The sequence below is a fragment of the Phallusia mammillata genome, chromosome 8 (assembly GCF_965637545.1).
Source record: "Phallusia mammillata chromosome 8, kaPhaMamm4.hap1.1, whole genome shotgun sequence".
NCBI lineage: Eukaryota > Metazoa > Chordata > Ascidiacea > Phlebobranchia > Ascidiidae > Phallusia > Phallusia mammillata.
The window spans coordinates 3,064,937-3,087,625 of record NC_137259.1 but is presented as its reverse complement, the minus strand read 5'-3'; the positions used below and the strand labels follow the sequence as shown (position 1 = coordinate 3,087,625).

General features: G+C 34.9%; 3 protein-coding genes across 3 annotated transcripts; 2 read left to right on the top strand and 1 right to left on the bottom strand.

Moving 5' to 3' along the window:
• Nucleotides 1-13,273: 13,273 nt before the first annotated feature.
• On the bottom strand, nt 13,274-15,347 carry LOC145204627 (uncharacterized). Its single transcript, XM_080077216.1, has 3 exons — nt 15,269-15,347; nt 14,437-14,947; nt 13,274-14,318 (listed from the first exon to the last, which is right to left on the bottom strand). Exons 1-3 carry the CDS (start codon nt 15,285-15,287, stop codon nt 13,274-13,276), a joined length of 1,575 nt encoding a protein of 524 aa, XP_079933342.1. The 5' UTR covers nt 15,288-15,347.
• A 1,209-nt stretch (nt 15,348-16,556) lies between these two features.
• Nucleotides 16,557-17,541, top strand: LOC145204625 (uncharacterized). The gene is made up of 2 exons (XM_080077215.1): nt 16,557-16,566; nt 16,998-17,541. Exons 1-2 carry the CDS (start codon nt 16,557-16,559, stop codon nt 17,510-17,512), a joined length of 525 nt encoding a protein of 174 aa, XP_079933341.1. The 3' UTR covers nt 17,513-17,541.
• Nucleotides 17,528-19,937, top strand: LOC145204624 (uncharacterized). The gene is made up of 2 exons (XM_080077214.1): nt 17,528-17,532; nt 18,676-19,937. The coding sequence occupies exons 1-2, from the start codon at nt 17,528-17,530 to the stop codon at nt 19,712-19,714; spliced, it is 1,044 nt and encodes a 347-aa protein (XP_079933340.1). The 3' UTR covers nt 19,715-19,937.
• The last annotated feature ends 2,752 nt before the right edge of the window (nt 19,938-22,689 follow it).

Below are 22,689 nucleotides of genomic sequence, written 5' to 3'. Positions count from 1 at the left end.
CTGATAATAAAATTTTAAAAACTAGACATTTTTTTTATAATATGTACATTTTTATTTCTTGTTTTTGTGCTACTCGATAAAGTTTTACATTAGTTGTCACTATTCAGTTTGCCCAATCAACGCTGTTATTTTTTTTATTTCACCTACTTTACTTAATTTACAGTAATGCAGATCTCCGTATATGTTGGAGCTACGTACAACACAGAGAAAAAGAAATGGGTTGGCCATAATGATTGGAAACCACGGAATATATCGGCACCTGCTAATGCAAATTGCAATAAAATGGCTCTTCACTATACGAATGGCTGGAATGGGGAGAGAACCTGTGTTTCTAAAGCCAACTATCTTTGCCAAGTCAAATGTAAGGGAATTTGTATTCAAACTATAAGCAACTTGTAATATTTTGTACCTAGACACTATTGGTTTTAACCAGTGGCGGGATTCATTTTTTTGTCAGCCGGTTTTATCACAAAAGTCTTATATTTTCAGCCAGTTCTGTTACAAAAAGTCCATTGGCAGTAACCAGTAGTGCTAACCGGTTCACTGATCACATAAAATTTCGTGAAACGGTTCTATAGAAACGGTTCGAACCGGTTGAATCCCAGCACTGCTTTTAACCTATTTGTAAACATCACCTTACAAGATTTTTTACCCCTGTTTCAAAATTTAACTTTGCAAATCATGACGAAAGGATGACTCCTCGGAACAGAAAAGAATAATCTACTCATAAACCACTGACTTTTAATCAAAACCTTATACCTTATTCGAAAAGAATATTTAAATTATAAAGTATATATTTAACCACCAAAGGGATCTGATAGTAACTTTGTTACTTAATGACAATGAATATTATATTAGTGATGAAACAGCACAATTGTTGCTCAAAAATGTGAGAAGTGTTTACTGTTTAATATTTTTAAATTTCTTTCCGTAGTCGAGCCCTTAGTCCGGGTGAAACCTTTCGACTCTACATCTATTGAAATATCGTGGGACAGCCTGTTGACCTATTTTGCAGGTCGTATGGAGTCCATGGTCATTGCTGGGGTAAAATATCTACAATTTATAACCATGATCTACCCTGTAAAATTAACACAGACCAATCTGCGTAACTGTATATCAGTTAACTGCATATACCGGTGAATTGCATGTGGTTTTGGTATTGCAAGCCATAGTTCGTTGAAAAAATAACTCCAGTTCATTGTACATTCCGGATAATTGCATAAAGCGTTTGGAAAATGATAAATTCGATTGATTTGTATTGAATATTATGTCAATAGTTTGGAAGTGCAATTAATAACACGCGTGATTAAAAAAAACTGTAAAAACATTTTTAAGCAAACCTATATAGAATGCATATACTTGTTTTTGGTATTTTGTTTCAATTTCTTTAGAATAAATACTTTTGGTTTGTTCAGTGTTACAATGTTCAATATTTTTTGTCTCCATACCATGTGATTGCTATTTGTCAGGTGACTGTTACAATTGACGGGGGGAAGACGAATAATACGAGAAAGTCTGGTGACTTCCATTGGGGCCCAATCACGTTTAAAGAACTTCCTCACAAGTGCCACGATATTCATGTAAGTATGTTTAAAAGCTGTCATCTGCTACATTATCTTTTTCACATTATATCATCAATCCTGCAAACAGCTCACTTATTTAAAGTGTAAATCACAATTTTGTTGTTTAACAGGTGTCTGTTGAAATGAATGGCTGTCAAAAGTTGTCGCTTGCAACTTCAACCAAATTGGCAACCGGAGACAGAATACCTAAACCACTTAAACACGTCTCAGTTGATAATTCTACCCAATCCCAATGTATTGTGCAAGTTGTCCCACCAAAATATGTTGATGAGTTTAAGGTGAAAAAATACGTTTCAATGTCTGTGATTTATACAAAAGTTCAAATTTAATGCCTTAATCCTCTAAATCGAGCATTTTGGCTAATTGTAATGTCACATTTATAAGAATACTAAGTATACGCCAGAAAAAATAAAACTGTAAATGCAGCAGGTGCAAGCTGAAATGTTTGGATTTCGCACTTTTTATGTGTAATGTTTCTTAACATATAAAATTAACTAAAAATTAGATGTGATAATTTGCTTTTTAATTCGTTACAAGTCGCGCTTATTTACTTTATATAGGACTGATTGTATTTAATTTAGGGCAAAATAATTTTTCTAGATTTTGGCTAAAAGCCCTGAAGCCCAATCATTTCACTCTTTTACTTCAAACAACGAATCTCTTGTGAATTTTCCGATTGATCTGAAACTTCACAAACCGAAGGCGAAAGTCAATTTTACGGTAATCTGTCCATATTCAAAAACATTCAGACATTACAGCCTGATTGTTTGTTTTTTTCGAAATACTGTAATAAAATCATGTTAGATCAGAACATACAAACTTATTAATAAGTTTAAAAATGATTATGCTCAAAGCGGGCAGATTAGAATCTCTCTCGGACATTTAATTTAATCCGTTTTTACACTATAATATTTCAAGATACGTGTGTAACATCCCACAACTAAGGCCAGTGTGTGAATTATTTTATAGTCACTCATTATGATTTCAAATTGATCAAATAATTAGTTATTAATATTTAGATTTCATACACTTACTGTGGACATAAAAGCGACAGTTATGAAGTACAAGGATTTTGCGTTAGGCCTGATCCTACCAAATATAGTAAGTACATAAGCATTAACAAAAGTATAAATACTGGAAACGGTTTTGATCACAAACAATACTGCCCATTGTAATTACTTTTCTAAAATTTGGCAGAAAGTTTTATTAAGACTTTTTTCTTGTTTGCGACGATAGTTTTTCCGAGTTCAAGGGATATTATTCCAACTTATCAACAACATTATGATGATATTATTCTTGCATAAGTTACAAAAACAAAAATCTCGTGCAAACAGAAAAGCAGTCACATATAATAACTTAAAACCATTTATCATCCAAGCGTCAAGTAAACCAAAATAAACAGATATACTTTATAAATGTTGGTTGTGATTGTGACAAATAGGCCTAAAACATTATAACTTTTTTGTTTCAGCTTTCTTTGACATGAGAACTCTCAGCGGAAAGGCGATTGTTGCAGGAGCTTGTTTTCTATTCCTTCTAGTTGTATTAGCTGTTGGCGGATTTTGTTTCTTTTCTAAGCGAAGGTGAGTAGTTTGAAAACAGATTTTAGACACCTGTTGTTGGTTTACCTAATAACATGCTCAACAAACTAGATTACCGTAGGGCGACACTAGCACATGTCTTGTCACCAGCTGCACTGATGAGAACTTCTAGGTCAAAATAGTGTGCACATTGTGTAGTTAAAATAAACATGCGCTTGTTTGCAGAAATCGGCAAAAACCTACAATAAAAGAAAAGAATATTGATGAACCTGAAAAAAGTAAGTTTTGATTTATCTGTTCGTTTAGATTTTTATTTGATGTACAGAACAACGTTTGAATCCAATATGCTTTCAATGCGTCCGCCATGGAACTGTCTGCCTCATTACTATATAGTCAGTTGGACCGACAAGTAGCATAAAAAAAACACTGCAGTTTTCCAAAAAAAAAAGAATTGAAATGACATAATTTCGTAGGTGATGACGTCGTCGACATTTTTTTGTCTTTGTCCGGTATAAATTTTACATTCAAAAATTTTCCCAGAGAAAGATTCTGCCTATCTTTTACCGATTTTTTTTAAACAATAAAAAGCAAGAACACATCTAAACGTAAATTTTTATCAAAACAAATTTGGCAGTCAAAAAAGGGTTGCTAATAGGCGAAGATAAACAAAAATACGTAAGTGGGTTCAGCCCTGAAGTGTTAATCAAACCAGCGACTACAGCACACTCATATATAAATCACAGTATGACAGAGCCATTGAAGGCCTAATTTTGAATCAAGGTTGTTTTTGCAGACCTGCCGTAGAGCCTGTGTAGCTCAGTTGGTAAAACGCGAGCCCCGGAAAGCTTCATGTCATGGTTTCGAATACCACCGCAGTAGACCAGTTTGATTTGGCATACAATAATTAATAGATAATTCCATCAGCATGTACTTTGCAACAAAGAAAACTTATTTCTTTTGCAGACACCATCCGTGCGGAACCCGTTTACGACAAACCAATTTTCCCAGATGAATTATACGAAAATCCGTTAGATCAGGATTTGGGTCCAACCGAATTAAATTGTGACAGCTCATACCAAAATCATCCCAGTTGTATTCTAAGGATATAAACTGTCGACATTATCAAGCTGTACAGAAAAATGCAGGTGCAGATTGTGTCACACACATATTGCACTAGTGTTGAAAGTTATGGACGTTTGACAGTGTTTTCTGCACTTTCTGCACAAAATTGGACTAATTGCATGTATTACACTTTGTACGTACAATGCACCAAATAACCGGTTTTATTAGAGAGCTTGACCAGTAAAAGAATTTAGAAGGCGGAAAGTTGAAAAACGGAACTCTGTTTAAAATTGTTTCATTTTTATTTTTATAAAGGGACATTATTTTTTTTAAAGCTACTTGATAATAATCAATCAGTAAGTTTTTCAAATGACTTTTGTTGCGAAAGTAATTCACTTCGTATTTTAAATAAAAAATATTTCGTCTTAAAACGTTTGATTTAAAGCTACTTGATAATAATCAATCAGTAAGTTTTTCAAATGACTTTTGTTTCGAAAGTAATTCACTTCGTATTTTAAATAAAAAATATTTCGTCTTAAAACGTTTGATTTAACAACTAAACAAAAACCATGTGCACCGGGTGTTTGCTTTTTCATGAAACAGTTTTTTCAATTATTTAAATAAAAAATGCTATTTAAAATACAAAACATTTACTTAGCCACACAACGGCCCCATTACTAAAGTAAACATATAAATGCAAATGCCAATTTACAAATTGATATCTTAAGGCTGGTTTCAGACATTATACGTGTATTGTGTATCAACTCTGTGTTCCGATTAAACCGTTAGTTATTTCTATGCTAAAATGCGACCACGCTTTAACATAACGTGCACTTAATACTCATCTTATGCTAATTTGTTGCACGACAATCACAATATACAAGCCAAAATTGACCTGTCAATCATATTCGTCATTCTACGTATTGTCTGAAAATTTGCATTTTCTGTTTTTCCCGTATATTATGTTTGCATGCACTTATATTGAAACCTGTTCAATTTAAAAGTCTATCGTCTAGTAGGCGGAGGCTTCAATTTCGTGCAATAAGGAATGTTGCATACAGCAAAAGTGCTATCAGAAGTTTAATTTATTTCAGCAATTGTTTTAAATACAGGTAGTGGTAATACTTATTGGGATGCTTTGACAACTGTAACATCAGTAGAATTATGTTGACAATATGTGCTTACAGCAAAAAAGTGCTTTTATAAATTGTATTATTTTGAGATATGCTCTAAATACAGGTGGTAGTGATAGCTTTCGGGATTAAAAACGAAATAATGTTAAAGAATTCTCTACTTATTTTAGACTGTGACAAAGTCTTAGGATGTTTATTACACAGATATTATTCTTGGAAGTTTTTATTTTACTGATAGCTTTAAGACTACCAACTTCAGATGGAGGTCAGTGCAATTAAAATATACAATAATATAATCAAACGATTGGTTTGTAGAAACACTGTTTATGTATAGGCTGTTAACCATAGTTTTATTTGTTATCTATTTTCTTCTTCGGTTTACAAGTTGTTGAATTAGGTTATATGTTTCACGGACGTGTAACATATGTTATATGCAGCATAAAGCCTAATACAGTGGTTCTCAACCTTTTTTACTATGCGACCCCCTTTAGAGATTTTCTAACACCACGCGACCCCTTTACACACGCACACACACAGGAAGTTTAACTACCAGCATGTGTTGATTGTGTTCATCACACATTTGCAATCTAACGTGGCTGCAATAGTTCGGCGTTTTGCTGTATTCCGGAAAACGCCTATTTTTCACTAACTATTTCACTATTTCGTGTTTTTTTTATGTTAAGAAAAACCAAAACCCGCAATTATAGAAGTATACAATCGCAAATATTGTTGCGCCCGTTCTAAATCAAACGGTCGTGTGAGTTACTATATGCTAAACAAAAGTCACAGGGAAAGTTTTTTTGATACAGATAAAATAATTCCGTGTTCGGTTGCGTCTCCGCGACCCCCTCAAAAGGCTTGGCGACCCCTTGGGGGGTCGCGACCCCCAGGTTGAGAAACACTGGCCTAATAGTTGCATTAATATTCTGCGTTTGGAAATGTTCGAAACAAAAATAACGGTTTAATTGAATCTACAAATAATACAAATTATTTGTTGATTTTCAGCTTGCAACCAGAACATAATAGCTGTGAAGGACAGCGTTATTATGTTTTCAAAGGTGAAGCAAAGTTACGAAAACGCCAACGAGGCTTGTGCATCTTATGGCATGAAACTTGCGACAATCGACTTTGTGAAGGCGAATACCCACTTGTCCAATGCATTACGTTATCATTTTACACCAGGTAATATTGTCATTAAGTCTAGTGTCTTGTTAAGTGAGTGGTTCCAAACCAGAGAAGAATTCCTCGATTTTTAAAACATGAGCAGAGGAATTTCCTTTAATTTTTACATGTGGTTTATAAATAGACTTGCAAAATTGTAAATCATCCAAGGAATTATGACCCATGAATTGATAAAAGACCCAATTTTGAATAAACTATGTATGGTTTAGCATCTAGTATAGTACATTAGTACATTACGGAATGAAAATGTTTTGTATTGGTAAGGGAGGAATTTGTCGAAAAAGGTTGGGAACCACTGCGTTAAGTGCATATCAGTTTTTTTTTAGGATTTTTTGACTTAGATCACACAACCAAATGCTTGCTGGTAAAAATAGCTTCCAATATCTTTTTCGAATCTCTTTCTTTAACTTTTAAGAATCAATTAACGATTTTGATTTCTTTTATCTCTACAGAAGCAGATACTGGACGTTTATGGATTCGTTACATATCTTATGACAAGGATATACATCGGTATGATCAGGGTTATGTTCCAAGTCAGAGTGTTTGGAAATCCACTGCGGACCTTGGCCAACTATTCCATCTTGATTACTACAAAAAGTTAGTATGCAACTTTTTTCAAGTTACTTGCTGGACTGATGACGTGTTAGCTAGCCAAAATAGTGCACAACGTACAGAAGAAAGTTATAACCAAAATTCTTGTATTGGCTGAACTTATTTGAAGTTTAACAAAGAAACAAAACTTGATGAAAAAAATATTTACTTAGCGTAACAACATGTACATTCTATTACGTCATCAGAAATCTTTTCACACGAAGTAGGTATAGATACCATATTTAATGACGTCATCAAATACCTTTTGCATAACTTAAGCGACATGACGTCATCAAATATTTAGTTGCAGAGCGTCATCAGACGTCAATTTGTATGACTTGGTTAAATGTCCAGGAAACAGAAAACAACTATTGCTTCAGGAAATTACTATCATTCTTTATTTAAAAACACTATCATTTTTATTTAATAACTTATCACATTAAAAACTGATTTTATCTTTCCAGTACAGCACCAGGACGAATTCGACTTGAATATTGCTTTAACAATGTTGACGGAAATGGTTATTTTCTTTTCAGTGGAAGTTGCAAAACGACTGAAGGTGAGTTGGGTTTCTTTACTTTACTTTACTAAAGACCTGACCTATTGAGTTTCTAATATATTGACTTAAATAACTGTATGGAAAGACTAGAAGACGTCTTTGTTGTTTTTTAAATGCTATTTGTTTATGATAAGCTGCAGACAGTGCACACTGTTCGACATATAAGGTCTCATCAGCGCAGCTGGTGACGAGAGATCTATTTTTTATGTTTGACAATTTTATCCGCAAGTCACCGAGACAGTGTAAATGACGTCATTAAACGTGACGTATGTTCTAGGTTGGCATTTTTGGAACGTTTATTATTTCGAACCAGCTTATCGACCGGGTTTAAAGCAATACTTTCTTTTCGGCAACACAAGGAGCAGCTCGGACAAAATACGACAAGTGAACGAAACATACAGAAATTTCTTAATTTACAAGGGAACCTTCTTTGGACCAGGTATTTATTATTGTTTGGGCACAGACCTAAAACACCAACTACAATTGAAAATACCGAGGTCATTTGCCACATATGGACAATATCAGTCATGTAGGAGACTCAGTAAGGCATAAATAAAGGAACAACAATTAGATTCAATTACGGGACTAATTTATAGTTGACACTGTGCAATCATAACGTTTTACTTTAGTAACTTCTTCACACACAGTTTGTATTTTGCTCATTGAACTCAGCTATGTCTTTTATTTCAATTTGCCCCAGTGGTTCAGACCCCAGTATATGTTGGAGCGACGTACAATGCAGAAGAAAAGAAATGGATTGGTTATGATGATGATTGGGAGCCACAGAACATACCGGCACCTGCTAATCCAAGCTGCGACAAAATGGCGCTTCGCTATACGAATGGCTGGAAAGGGGGGGGAACCTGTGCTCCTGAAGACAACTATCTTTGCCAAGTCAAATGTAAGGAGTTGTCTTAAATCTCAAAGTACTGAAATGATTCTAGCTAGCCGGTGCCTTGTAATATTAGCTTGGGAGACCAGCTTGATTCGATGTAACGCATTAAATGGGCCCGGAGTACTATGCTTTATGACGGGCATGCTGTGATCGTCGGTCTGCATGAACGTTTCAGGTCTGATCCTAGTATGAATGTATTAATCCAGGCTACAAAAATTGTCAACGGAATTGAATTGAATTTGAATTGATTTACTTTTCTTTATTTTGGGTGGTTTTCTTTTAACCTCAAAGCAGTCAGTAACTTTACCTCACATTTCCTTTCTATCAGAAATTATTGCAGGGCCCAAAATAATCACATGTCAATATGTTTTTGTTTTAAACTAAATTTTAATTCTTTTTTCTTTAGTCAAGCCCTTGGTCCGAGTGAAACCTCTCGACAAAACATCGATTGAAATATCGTGGGACAACAGAATGGCCTACTTTGCAAGTCGCATGGGGTCATTAAATATCGCTAAGGTAAAATACCTACAGTTAACAACCATGATCTAGTTAGCCGCAAAATTTGATATACAGATGAAACCAGTTAATTGCATAATAATTAATGAGATTGTTTATTCTAAACCCACAATTCGTTGAGAAATATGTTTGAGTGTTTTGGCTTTGTTTGTTGTTGCAAACTTTTTGATAATTATAAATTTCATCTTTAAATTCTGTTTAGATTACCGCTTCAGTTGACGGAGGCAAGATAAGCAAAACAAGAACGTCTGGAGTCTTAATCACGTTAGAAAACCTTTCCAGTGCATGCCACGATGTTCATGTTAGTATGTTTAAAAGTTTAAGCTATTCTGAGGAAATATCACCCAGCCAATAAATATATACAACTGATTTCCTTGCCCGTGCTGCTCTACGATTTGCGATGCATTTTCCAACTTTTATATAAAACTATTGCTTTTTAGACTGTTATTGTAGTAAAAATTGTACAATAAACTCACACAATATGAGCTAGAAGACAAGTTGGTAAATTTCTTTCAATTTGAGGAACAAAACAAAAGCCATTAACGCATTAACAGGAAAACATTAAACGAAACCCTGAAATGTAAACAATGTGAAAGCAACCTTTCTGTTTGTGGTTAGTTTCACCGCAACGCTTTAAACCAAAAAAAAATCTAAACCTTTTGTACATTTAATGGTATTTATCTTGTTTTTTTGATCAACAGGTATCGGTTGATATGGTTGGCTGTCAAAATTTTTCGATTGCAGCTTCAACGAAAATAGCAACTGGAGACAGAATACCTACACCACTTAAACACGCCTCAGTTGATAATTCTACTCAGTCACAATGCATTGTGCAAGTTTCCCCACCAAAATATGTTGATGACTTTCAGGTGAAAAACAAAAAACAAAACTATTTTTATAGTTTTATTGTTCGTAAAAATAGAATATTTACTGCAAAGATCTTCTCTAAATCAGGCATGTAGGCCAATTGTAAACATATTTACAAATAATTATATACACACGGTCATTTAAAATCACAGTAAATGATAATGTATATAAAGTTATATATTTTTTTTTAAGTTTTAAGCACTTTACTGTTGCAAAACACTAATATATATTTCGAAAAAGAAGTAACTGTTTATGAAATTATAACATTGCGTTTTTAAACGGTTTCATAATATTATGACATAAATATTGTCAGTGTTATCACCCGATATGACCTATGTATGATACTATTACAACCATAGTTGTATACCTTAGTAGTATAAAAAAATGTGGAATCGTGGGATTCGAACCCATAAAATAATGATCTTACTACAGACCGATTTGTAATACGTGACTCTTTTAATAAATTTAAATATTTAAAGAGTTACGGATTTAATCGTACTACATTGCTGCTTTTTACTTCAAAAAGGGTCGGTTGTATTACTTCAAATCAAAAAAATATTTTCTAGATTTTGGCTGTAAGCGCCGACGTTGAGTCTTTCCACAGTTTCACATCAAACAACAATTCTCTGATGAATTTTGCCATTGATTTGAAACAATATCAACCGAACGCGAAAGTCAATTTGACGGTAAGCAAAATTCACACGCTTAGCATCAAAGTATAATAAAATGTCTGACTTTTAAATGCTGTAATAAAATTAATTTTAGGAGAAAAAAAGTCAAATTCACTTGTATAGGTTTATTTGTAAAAGCTTTGATCAGAATTAGCAACCTTATTGGTAGTTTAAAGTATAGTGCTTAACGCGGTCAGATTATAATCTCGCTCGGTTTAGAAATTTTAAACCATTTCTAAACAATAATAAATGTGTTCCTTCTAATAAACAAGTCATTTTAAATTTGTTTCATAACAAAACGTGTTTAACATTTTACTAAAGACCAAGAGTTTCATTGATTTTATTTTCGCTTCCTTTTTCATTTCAGATTGGTTAAATAAATAGTTATTAATATTTAGATTTCTTACACTTATTGTGGTCATCAAAGCGACATTTATCAAGTACAGGGATTTTGTGTTCGGCCTGATCCTACCAAATATGGTAAGTAACCATACATTTATGAAAAAGTAGTGAAACCGATTTGATCATAGAAATAGTAATAGTGTTAAAATCTCACAAAAGGTTTTGATGAGATCCCTGTATTTTTTCCTATGCCAAACAAAAAAAATTCTTCCTACGATATGTTTCTAACCAATAAACCACATTAAAAATAACATTCATTTCTTCCACGTTTTTTTCCTTTAGTCCACTATATAATTCTTATGGTTAAATCCAAACCTGAGCTCCCAGAGTACTTATGTAAAAAGAAATACATCATGCAGACGTTTCAACAATCGCTGTTGTGACCATCAATGCATTATTAAGGTTTTATTCGAACTGTTCGAAATCACATTTGGTTGTATTAAAAAAAGGAACACTCTTAAGGAAATAGGTTTTGCAACCAGTGACTTTATTAGCTTAAAGAGTCCCGACGCCTGCTTCAAACAACTTGTTTAGATTTTTCACTTCCGTTACCACTTTCTTTGACAAATAAACAGATACTTTTTAATTGTTGCTGCTTGTGCAATATATAAACTTTTTTCTGTTTTGCAGCGTTTTTAGACATCAGAACCAACGGAGGAAAGGGGATTGTTGCAGGGGCTTGTTTTTTGTTCCTTCTAGTTGTATTAGCTGTTGGTGGATTCTGTTTTATTTCCAAGAGAAGGTAATTATTTTAAAGTTGGGGTTTAGATAACAAATGCTGCTGCTTTACCTTAAAAATTCAACAAACTGGAGTCCCGTACTATAGCTGCACTAACCTTTAATGCGGTCAATGTATTTGAAACCAGCAGTACTGATGAGACCTTACAGATTAAAGCAGTGTGTCTGCAGCTTAAATAACATTGGCTTGTTTGCAGAAATCGGCCCGAAAGAACAACAAAAGAAAATAACATTGATGGACCCAAAGAAAGTAAGTTTCGTTTTATATATTTGTTTAAATTATTTTATCTTGTGTATGCAAAACAACTTCGTCCGCGTGAATCGAAGACATAATACCCAATCAAGCCGGTCTCGGCACCCACACCAGCGAGCCTGTGTAGATTTTTAGCTCATTCGTGGGTTCGAATCCCACCGCAGATGGATTTTTCTAGTCTGTGCCTTATAACATAGGTAATTGTTGGAAACCGGTCTGATTTGGTATTTAATTTTTAAATGCTAAACTAGTAGCTTTACCCAAATAAGTGAACTTGTTTCTATTTCAGACAGCCGTGGGGAACCAGTTTACGATAAACCTATATTCCCAGATGAATTATACGAAAATCCATTAGACGAAAATGTTCCAACCAAACCTAACTATGACGATTCCTACCAAAACGAACCCAACTTTATTTCGCGGATATAACAATGTCTACTTTATCGGGCTGTACAGAAAATGTAGGTGCAGATTGTGTCACACTTTACACATTGCACTTGTTTTGAAGTTTGGAGTATTTGACAGTGTTTTCTGCACAATTATTTGCGTGTATTACACTTTGCACAACATACCGGGTTTCTTGGAGAGCTTAGAAATTAATAAGTACTTGTTCTTGATTAGATTTAGGCGTGTACAACAACGTAGAGGGTGGAAATTTGGAAAAGAGAATTTGGTTTAAACATTTTTCATGTTTTTTCATTTTTCAAATTTTCCTTTCTGTCAGCAATAAGATAACCCAACTGTGGACTTATTTTATTGCCTTATTCAAATAGAATCATAATCAGATAATTAATAAACATTATTGCAGAACACATACAAATGTTGACATATAAACACATTCAGAGTAAACACCAATTGAACTATAACTGAACAGACTGAGTGCAAGGTCATGCAATGTGCCACTTGTCTCATGGCAAAATCATTCATGCATTAAAACTCAGTCAAGCAAAATAACAACTAATAAGTTTAGCTGGGGACAATTTTAAGTTTTTATTCTGAACAAAGTATTTCGACTCAAGACGAAAGACAACAACAATCGCTTACACACACATAGCTATGTAGAGGTGGTTTGTTATTTCATGAAACGTTTTTGTCAATTATTTTTGTTAATAAATGTTCACAAAGCGAGCTTATAACAGAAAAAATCACAACATATTTATTACAAAAGCCCAAAACTATCCTTTTCGTTTTGAAAACGAATCCTTTTTGCAATACAAAATGTTCAAATACTTCACTATAAATCAAAAGTTCCAAGAAGGGTTTAAATTCTTCCATAGAAGTTAATTTGAAATGTTTTGGGATCTGCCACAAATTTGAAATATTTTGAATAGGTTCGATTTAAATCTTTCCACGAGCTTATTTGTTAAAATCCGAAATTCCTTGCTCCGAATATTGTACAGAAAAAAGTCCAACGACCCAGTGAAAAGGCTGATCAAGAGCCAAGAAAAGGCTGCTTGTTGTACGGGATGGAAAGCCTCGATTTCCGGCAGATTGTCGACTGTAATTTCCAATGGTGAAATCCCTCTTGCCGTTAACGCCATAATTGGGATACAACGTATTGTAAAGATTAAAGCTGTTATCCCAAGAGTACGAGTAAGCCGCAGTTCGTCTTTCATATCAATAGCTCCTCGTTCTTTTGCGCGACAGTACACAACAAATACGGTGGCTAAATTGATGACCCAAATCAGTAGTACTACTACAACCATTGCAGCAAAGTATAAATATGATGCCAATCGAGAACTTGCTAGTACAATAATAGATAACAATATCTTATACTGCCAGCCTGGTACGATTATTGGCAACAGTGCAGCAAGTATGGATAGAAAAACAATGCATAGCGTAGACCACTTGGCAATGTATTCAGCTTTAGGCGGGCAATATTTTAAAGGCCGCCAAACCACAAAGAATCTATCACAACATGCTAAAATATAACAACATGATCTATTTACGATTGTGAAACCCAATATAAAACCGATTGCACTAAGAAAAGCGCGGTCAAAGACGGGACGGTCCCCAACGGTGCTATCCCCTATAATATCACCAGGAAAAAGCGAAGAAAAACTTAAAAGCGATTTTTGTTGGCATTCGGTCAAATATCCAAACGTGGCCATCCTGTATAAACTGACTGTACACAAAGAGACCACTACAGTTGCAAGTAAGAGTTCAGAGGCTGCGAAAGTCATTCTATAGAAGCCTTGTGCAGCAAGTTTCTTTCTGTAAGCTTTGTTGTAGAATAAAACCGCCAGGATTGTGAAATTTGCGATAAATGATGTCGCAGCGAAAAGGGCTAGAAGTACTGCCACTGATACCACCTTTGCTTTGCATCTAAAAAAGTAAAACGAAAATTTCATTTTTGAAACACACTAATATTGCATTATAAATCTTTATTTTGTTAAGCTTGGTTGCTTTTTGCATTAATCAAAATACGGAATTGCATACTTACTGTGTTTGCATACAAAACCATGGGGAAAAATTGTGCAGATCAGCATGACTGGAATCCATTCCACACCAAATAATTCCGCACATTGGAAACTCAAAATTCAATATTTCCACATAATCGCATTGTTTGTCTTCGTACAAAGCTACTTGCACACACGGATCTAATAACTTGCTTGAATCCAACTCAACGGTTGATGAAGCTCTTGTAGACAAATTCCTATCTTCGGAATGGATACGTGTGAAGTTATTAGAAATACTGTTCAAAATCGATTTGCATTTCGTCTCAAACACTGTGGCGTTGCACAGTCGATCGTAAACAAGCGTGGTGAATTTGTTAATTTCAAATCTTCGTTTTGCGCATTCGAACTTAAACTGAGGACAGTTTCCGGATTTAAGTTGGGACAAATATGATGTCAAAGGCAAACGACCAATGTGAAATTCACGTTCAAAATATTTCTGTGTGCTGTTACATTTTGAGCTCATATTGCTGGAAATCCAATTTGGTCCACCTGAAACTAAACGCAGTTTTGTTGATCTCCAAAAGGTAAAATCAATTATAAACACAGAAAAGACACTTTGTAAATCAATCTAGAATAAAGGGAAAAAGAAACAATTTGCATTACAAAATATCATATTTTTCTGTGAAGCCCAAAAGCGATTAAATTTGCTCAAAGAAAGAATTTGGAAATGTTTTCAAACAAATAAAGAAGAATTCAAGTTTTGACGTTTCATAAATAAGTTTAAAAACTATAACAGAAAATCAAAGTTGGACAAAAAAGTTTAAGAGTTCTTTTTTAAAAAGTTTTAGGAACCTTACAACAAAGTTTTAGACTTACTTGCTTCTCCGAAAGTCATGGTTTGAAATGCAGCAACCAAATTTAATAAGGCGGTAACACCTATACACTTAATCACATAGTTTCCAGTCATTCCAAAACAACACCTTTATTCTTAAACATTGTAAACCAAAATACCAAAGCAACTTGTTAGCTATAATACAATATGCTTCAAAACTTGACTCAGTACCACAGCATTACTAGCAAACAAATAAAAACATCTCTCAAAAAGTTTGCAATGTCACAGCAGACATACGTCTTTGTCTATCTATTTTTGCCACTACAAACAAGATTATGCGTATAACACACTGTTGTAATGCGTTGTTGCATGCGGTATGGTATGACTCAAAACTTGTTTTTTTAAAGTTTTTTAACTATGTCCGGCTAATTTTATTATAATTAGCCATTGAGGCAACAAGATGACGCTTGTTATCACGAATTTTGCGTTGTTGTGTTGTGGTGTGACTATTTTTTTGCACTGTTTCCTTGGGAAAAATCCTATGTTATGTACTCAAACGCCTATAGTCGAATTAAATTGACGAGTAACATATGATATTACGGCATTATGATCGTCAAACGTTGACATATTAATTGCGTTTTCATGATGAAATTATTTTTTTTGTGACGAATATAATTCATTTACCCATCGTCCAACACGCCTGGTCAATGAATAAAATGCTTTCACATTAATAATTGTTTCTATCATTTGTTCTAAATTCATTCTGTAATGAAAGAAACAATTTGTAATTTTGCTGCTTTTCTAATCAAAATAAACCAATCCAATGCTATACTTGTACTTTTAACCTAAAACTAAAATCTCCTAGCTCGTTGCTTGGTGGATAAAGACTGTAATGAACCTTATGTATATTAATTTGAGTCCATGAAAAAACATTAAGTCATTTATTCTCGAGATTTTAAGATGTATATATTTTGCCTTTACAGCATCATCAGTATCTCATTCAAATAGAATTTCTATCCAATGAAAGTTTTTTTAATTGTTCAACTCAGCCAACTCTTATACTCTCAACAAACTGGGTTTTTAATCAAGCGTATGCAATCAACTGTAGCATTTCGCAAGTGTTTCTGCAAATAGCACTGTCCATTGATTGACAACCCTCGATTCTACAGCTACATCCTGCCTTGATACGGCCGTTTTGCTCTGACACAACCATTTTTGATTTTTTCCTCTCGCTGTCTAGTGTTAGTCATGTCACCCCATTGTCTTGTGATGTGACAATTCATAACGCTTGCCAGTCAGTCAAGCAGTAGCCTTCCTTAATATTTCCTAGTAATGTATGCTGGTATGTTTAGCTTGGGTATGTAGTAAAATTTGGAATGCATGTACTTTATGGATTTTGTTGTTTATATTTTGGAGCATTTGTTTTTTCTTTGGCCTTGTCGAAGAGGATTTCAAGACAAATTCAAAAACAAGGTTTATATAACTGTATATATTTGCAATATATAACTGTATAAGTTATGTATACAATACAATAGTATATATATTTATACAACTGTTATATCATGTTTGGGGGGTAACCATTTTACGGTTTACCCAGGTCAGAATAAAAATACTTACGTTTTTCTTACCTAGATTTGTGTAATAGGCCTATGAGTCAAATAAATTAAGATTTGTGTCTTGTAAATATGAATATTCAGTGTTAACGTATAAATGTACATTAAAGTTGGTGTTTTTACCTCAACAATCAAACCAAAACTTATTTTTGTACGACAGACGATCACTTTCTGCAGCATGCAAGCAGCAGTTTTTCAGTATGCAACCTTACAGAAGAACACTTTAGACGTGAATTCCACATTGGCCGTTTACCTTTAACGTCCTATTTGTCTCAACTCAAATCTGCAAAGTGCACACAGTTTGAATTTGAATGCTTAGATCGAAGATTTGAAATCAACAAATTCACATCGCTTGTCTACGATCGACTGTGCAACGCCACAGTGTTTAAGACGAAATGCAAGTCGATTTTAAACAGCATTGATGTTGACTTCACGCCTATCCATTCCAGTGATGAGAATTTCTCTACAGCAGCCTCATCAACCGTTGAGTTGGATTCAAACAAGTTACTAGATCCGTGTGTGCAAGTGGCTTTGTATGATGAAGACAAACAATGCGATTATGTGGAAATTTTGAATTTTGAGTTCCCAATGTGCGGAATTATTTGGTGTGGAATGGATTGCAGTCATGCTGATCTGCACAATTTTTCCCCATGGTTTTGTATGCAAACACAGTAAGTATGCAATTCTATGATGGAGTAAAAAAGTGAAGAAAATTATTGAGCTTTTGCAGACTTTGAAAAACTATTCAACGTTGCTAAAAACGAGTGCTCTCTACCTAATTTGTATATCGCTGTGCTCAACAAATCTGACCTTGCAATATTTAAATATATTCATCAACAACAATTGCATCTAATAAGCTGGGGTCACTACGTGTTATTCAAATTTGTTTTGCATTAGAGGTTCCCAACGTTTATGTCTCGTTCACCTCTTGGTCGCTTTTAGACACAACGGTTTTGTAATAGAATATTTTTGTGAGTCCAAGGTTTTTATAATTGACGCCGAAATAAAGAAGATAACATATTTACAGAGCTCTTCTGGCAATTGTGTTTCTATTCCGACGTTTTGACGTCCTATACAGGTCGCCTTCATCAGGGTAAATAACTCTGAATGCGACTGGTACAGTGCATGATAAGAAAAAGAACAAAAATGAAACGCAAGCACGTCACAACGCAACGAAAACACCGCGCGATTCTGTATAGCAGGGGTCGGCAACCTTTTTTGCACTGCGGACCGGTTTTGAAAGTAAAATTTTATCGCGGACCAGTCTTCAAAAAATTACAAATATTTACCAATGAAAACGCCTAAATTAGTTTATCATCCCTGGGATACATGGGCAAAATGCTTCATAGCATTTATCCTGGAAAATTATGCGGCCCGGTAACGAACTCCTCGCGGACCGGTACCGGGCCGCGGACCGGCGGTTGCCGACCACTGCTGTATAGGACGTCGAAACGTCGGAATAAAAATACATTTGCCAGAAGAGCTCTATAGACTTAATATTATGCCTGGAAGCAATAGCTTATTTAAAGAAGATAAGTCCCTTTTCAATGGCCTTGTCAACTGCGTTCTCAACATAACGGCGAGACAATGTAAAAAATTGGCCAAATTAGATTAACAATTTCCCTTTAACCTATCCTTTCGTACATTGATCTCCCTTTGTTACATTTACCGCCAACAAACATGTCCCTGTGGGCTAAATGTGTCAGCTGTATAGCACCTTGTTCTTTAGCAAAGCTTTTACAATGTTTTATTTGAAACTATTTAGAAGAAACTTCAAAGCAAGTTTTTGTTCAATCTCAAGAACAGTTACTCATTTAATTCAGGTCTATATTTTACAGATGCAAAGCAAAGTTGATAAGTGTGGTGATTCTCCTGGTTGTCTTTGCTGTGGCGTCATTTATTGCCAACATTACAGTTCTTGTGGTTTTCATCCACAACAAAGCCTACAGAAAAAAACTTGGCGCACAAGGCTTTTTCAGAACGGCTTTCGCGGCCTTGGAACTCTTACTTGCAACTGTTGTCGTTTCTCTGTCTACAGCTAGTTTGCACAGAACAGCGTCGTTTGGATATTTGACTGAATGCCAGCGGGAATCAATTGCAAGTTTTTCTTCTCTTTATCCTTATTATGACAATACCACAGGGGAGAGCACCGTTAGGGACCGTCCCGTTTTTTCCCGCGCTTTTATTAACACAAACGGATTTTTACTATCCTTTGCAATGATGTCACGATCTAGTTTTTATGTTCTGGCCTGCCTGGATAGATTTTTTCTTGTCTGGAAACCTTTACGGTATCTCCACTCTAAAGCACTGACATTTGCAAAACGATGTGGAATTATTGTCGTAATTTTCGCAGCAATTTTATCAGCCTTACCTATCATCATACCAGCTTGGTCCTATAAGATCATTTTCGCTATTATAGTGGTCCCTAGTGCTGATTGGGCTCCCTACGTTTGTACTGCGTTCCTGGTATTCCTGGTGTTTTTAATTTGGACAATTAACTTAGCTGGCATATATATTGCAGTTTGTCGCGCTAAAAAACGGGGTGCCATTGACCTAGATTTCGAAATACGCCTGGCCAAGACATTGATATGTACAGCGCTGGTGTACACACTACGATGCCTACCTATTATAGCACTTGGAGGAAAAGAGATTTCCCCCTTTGAAGTAACTGTCGACAACCTGCGGGAAATCAAGCACTATTTAGTGGGGAGACAAGTCGCGTTTGCCGGTCTAGTGTTTTTTCTTTTTACAGGATTTTTTGACTTTTTTCTGTACAATTTCCGATGTTCTGAGTTTCGTTCGGCGTCAAGAATGGTTGCCCAACGACTAAAGAGTAAAATTCGAAGTTTGTTTTGTTGCAAATGTTGTACAAGATAAACGTTTTGCTGTGGCCAACTGTAATGGCATAAATCACTTGGTTGAAACCATATGTTTCATGTATCACGTACGAGTTCTGGTACAGCAACAATTGCTTGCTTTTTAAACCGTTTGTGAAGAGCATTTGTTGCTTAAAATTAAATCACTAAACGCAAATACCATAATCAATGGACCTTTCCTTCGTTTTTTTACATCGTTTTTCATTATTTTGTTTTAATATTCACACCCGTGGCAAAATTAATATACGGTACATGGTCATTTAACGTGCAGCTAATTGTTTTCAAACTTGACAAATGTGGTTTGTAAACAACCAAGCATATGGTTGCAAGAAAACCCAACAGACGGCCAAAATGATCATTTAGTTTACAATAAACGTGGGAATTACAATAATTCAGTTATGTCAAGAAGCTGGATAGTTTGGTTAATTTAGAAATTAACATTGAATTGTGATTGAGTTTGAATAAATTAAAGAGTAGATATAGACACCCAAGATTATCGTTAGGGTCTGCCATGTTGGTAGAGCCAATGATTTTGATGCAAAAGATTTGGGCCCAGAGTTTCAAATAGGCCTAAAATTGGGCCCGAATTCAAAAGAAAGCTTAAATTAGGCTTGAAAGTTACATTTACCAAGGTAGAATCATCACAGAAATGTGGCTTAGTGTGCATCGAGGTCCAATTTAAGCCCGTTTTATTCAGACTAAAGCTCAAACACCAACTAAAAGGCCTATTCCGGGGCTCTAAATAAGTCATTAATTCCTATGTGTGCTTGGAATATACATTTTGTTGCTTTGAATGTACATCGAACACAACGGTTCTACTAAACCAAAACAACAGCTGACTAATAACTCAGGATATCAACATCCCTTTTTACACAATAGATCCTTTTGCTTACCATAGATATACCTATTCCATCTTTTTCCTACAGTAGAAACAATTCAACATATAATCACGTTACACTGAATCATCAAATGTGTTTGTGTTGTTTTGTTTCTGTTCAGTTGTTTTTGTACAAAGCCATCAGTTAGTTGTGTATTATCTTTAAAGAAACATAACTCGAAAAGAAAGAATGATAAGAAACACATTACTTCTATTGTGCCTTTTTGTGTTTCTGGTACACGGTAAGTTGATGTTTTTCGCTTTGTGTAAACATTTTGCCGCCATAGTAATGCATTTTTATCTAGGTTGTCATGACAAACGACGCCGAAAACGCGCCTTAGATGAACTCAATCTTTTCTTTGACCAGTGTATGGCCGATAACGGTATCCCTTTTTCGTGGCAAAGTGTCGTGGATTATGTTATTGATCACGGATCTTGGTACTATGCAGGCGAATTGTCCTGTGATACACAGCCGTAAGTTCACCATAAACCTCTGCTTATTTGCATGTTAGGTTGCAATTGGGGATGGTACCTAACCAGTGGTGGGATTCAAATTTTTTGTCAGACGGTTCTATCACAAAAGTCAAATTTTTGTGATGGTTCTTGTACAAAAAGTCCATTGACAGTTGCCCGTAATGCTAACCGGTTCGCAGATCTCATAAAACTTCGTAAGACGGTTCTATAGAACCGGTGGGAATCGGCTGAATCCGACCACTGCACCTAACCCTTCTTCTAAACGTAATAAATTTGGATTTGTTAATTTAAAGCGTTTTATTACTTTTATAGTTTTTACTTTTGCATAACATTTACTTAATAGTACACCATGCAGGCTTATTAAAGGCGTAACACCGAATCAAGCCGTTGTCCTAACCGTTACCATATTGCTTCTGACGTGGTTTCGAATCAAACAGGAGGCTAGAGATTACTTGCTTATGGCTTGCTTAATTTTTTGTCAGCCGGTTCTGTTACAAAAAGTCCATTGACAGTAACCAATAGTGCTAACCGGTTCGTTGATCTCATAACATGTGAACCGGTGCGAACCGGCTGAATCCCACCACTGTATGTATGTATCTTATCATTCACTTCATGATGTAATCCAAAACCCTAGGCCAAGCAGAGTCAATCGTTATACACAGTATTAACGCTACAAATTTGCACAAAAGATATATTGCACCACAAGGTTTATGGCATCTTCAGTTCTTGTTATCGAATAAAACACTGTGGTGTATATTCTTTTTGTGTGTAAATCATATTAAACGTTAGTTTATTTAAATTCAGAACTGAACTACTGGAGGCTGGATGCTGGATGGGGGCTTTAAATTTCTTGCTTGTTGGATATGATCTGACTGTGGCGAAAGAATGTGTCTGTAAATATTTGCCGAATCTTGGAGACCGGCAGGATTGCTTTCAGAGTAAGGGACTCTCCTAGTGGGTAATTTGGTTGACACTTTAGTCATTTACATTCGTATGTTTAATCACAAGCTTGATTGACGATCCTTTAAGGCTTAAAGTTTAAGCCAATGGTGAGATTCAAATTTTTTATCAGCCGGTTCTATCACAAAAATCATATTTTTCTGCCGGTTCTTTCACAAAAAGTCTATTGACAGTAACTAGTAATGCTAACCGGTTCGCTGATCTCTTAAAATTTCGTGAGACAGTTCTATAGAACCGGTGCGAACCGGCTGAATCCCACCACTGATTTAAGCATAAGTTTACGCTTTAGTTTATTGTAAATTCGTTAATTTGCTTTAAATGTGTGGTTGTCAGATACTAAGCTTAGATTATAAATACTGCAAGTTTGCATCACATGTTATTACTGCACTATAACTGAATTTATGGACATCAAGCTCAATAAACCCATATTTGTATTTATGCATTCAACTTTAAATCGCTTTTTTTTTAAAAAAAACATGTGATGTAACTTAATTGCTTATAGTTTAATGTAAGTTCTGTTGTAGATGTGAAGAGACGTAAGAGATATGTTGATCAAGGTAAATATTGTTACTTTTTTGTAATTGTGAAAACACACTCTAAAATGCTGTCGTTCCAAAAAAATACTTTTTCGCCTGGTCTGCAGTTCAATTTCTATTTGTTTGCTC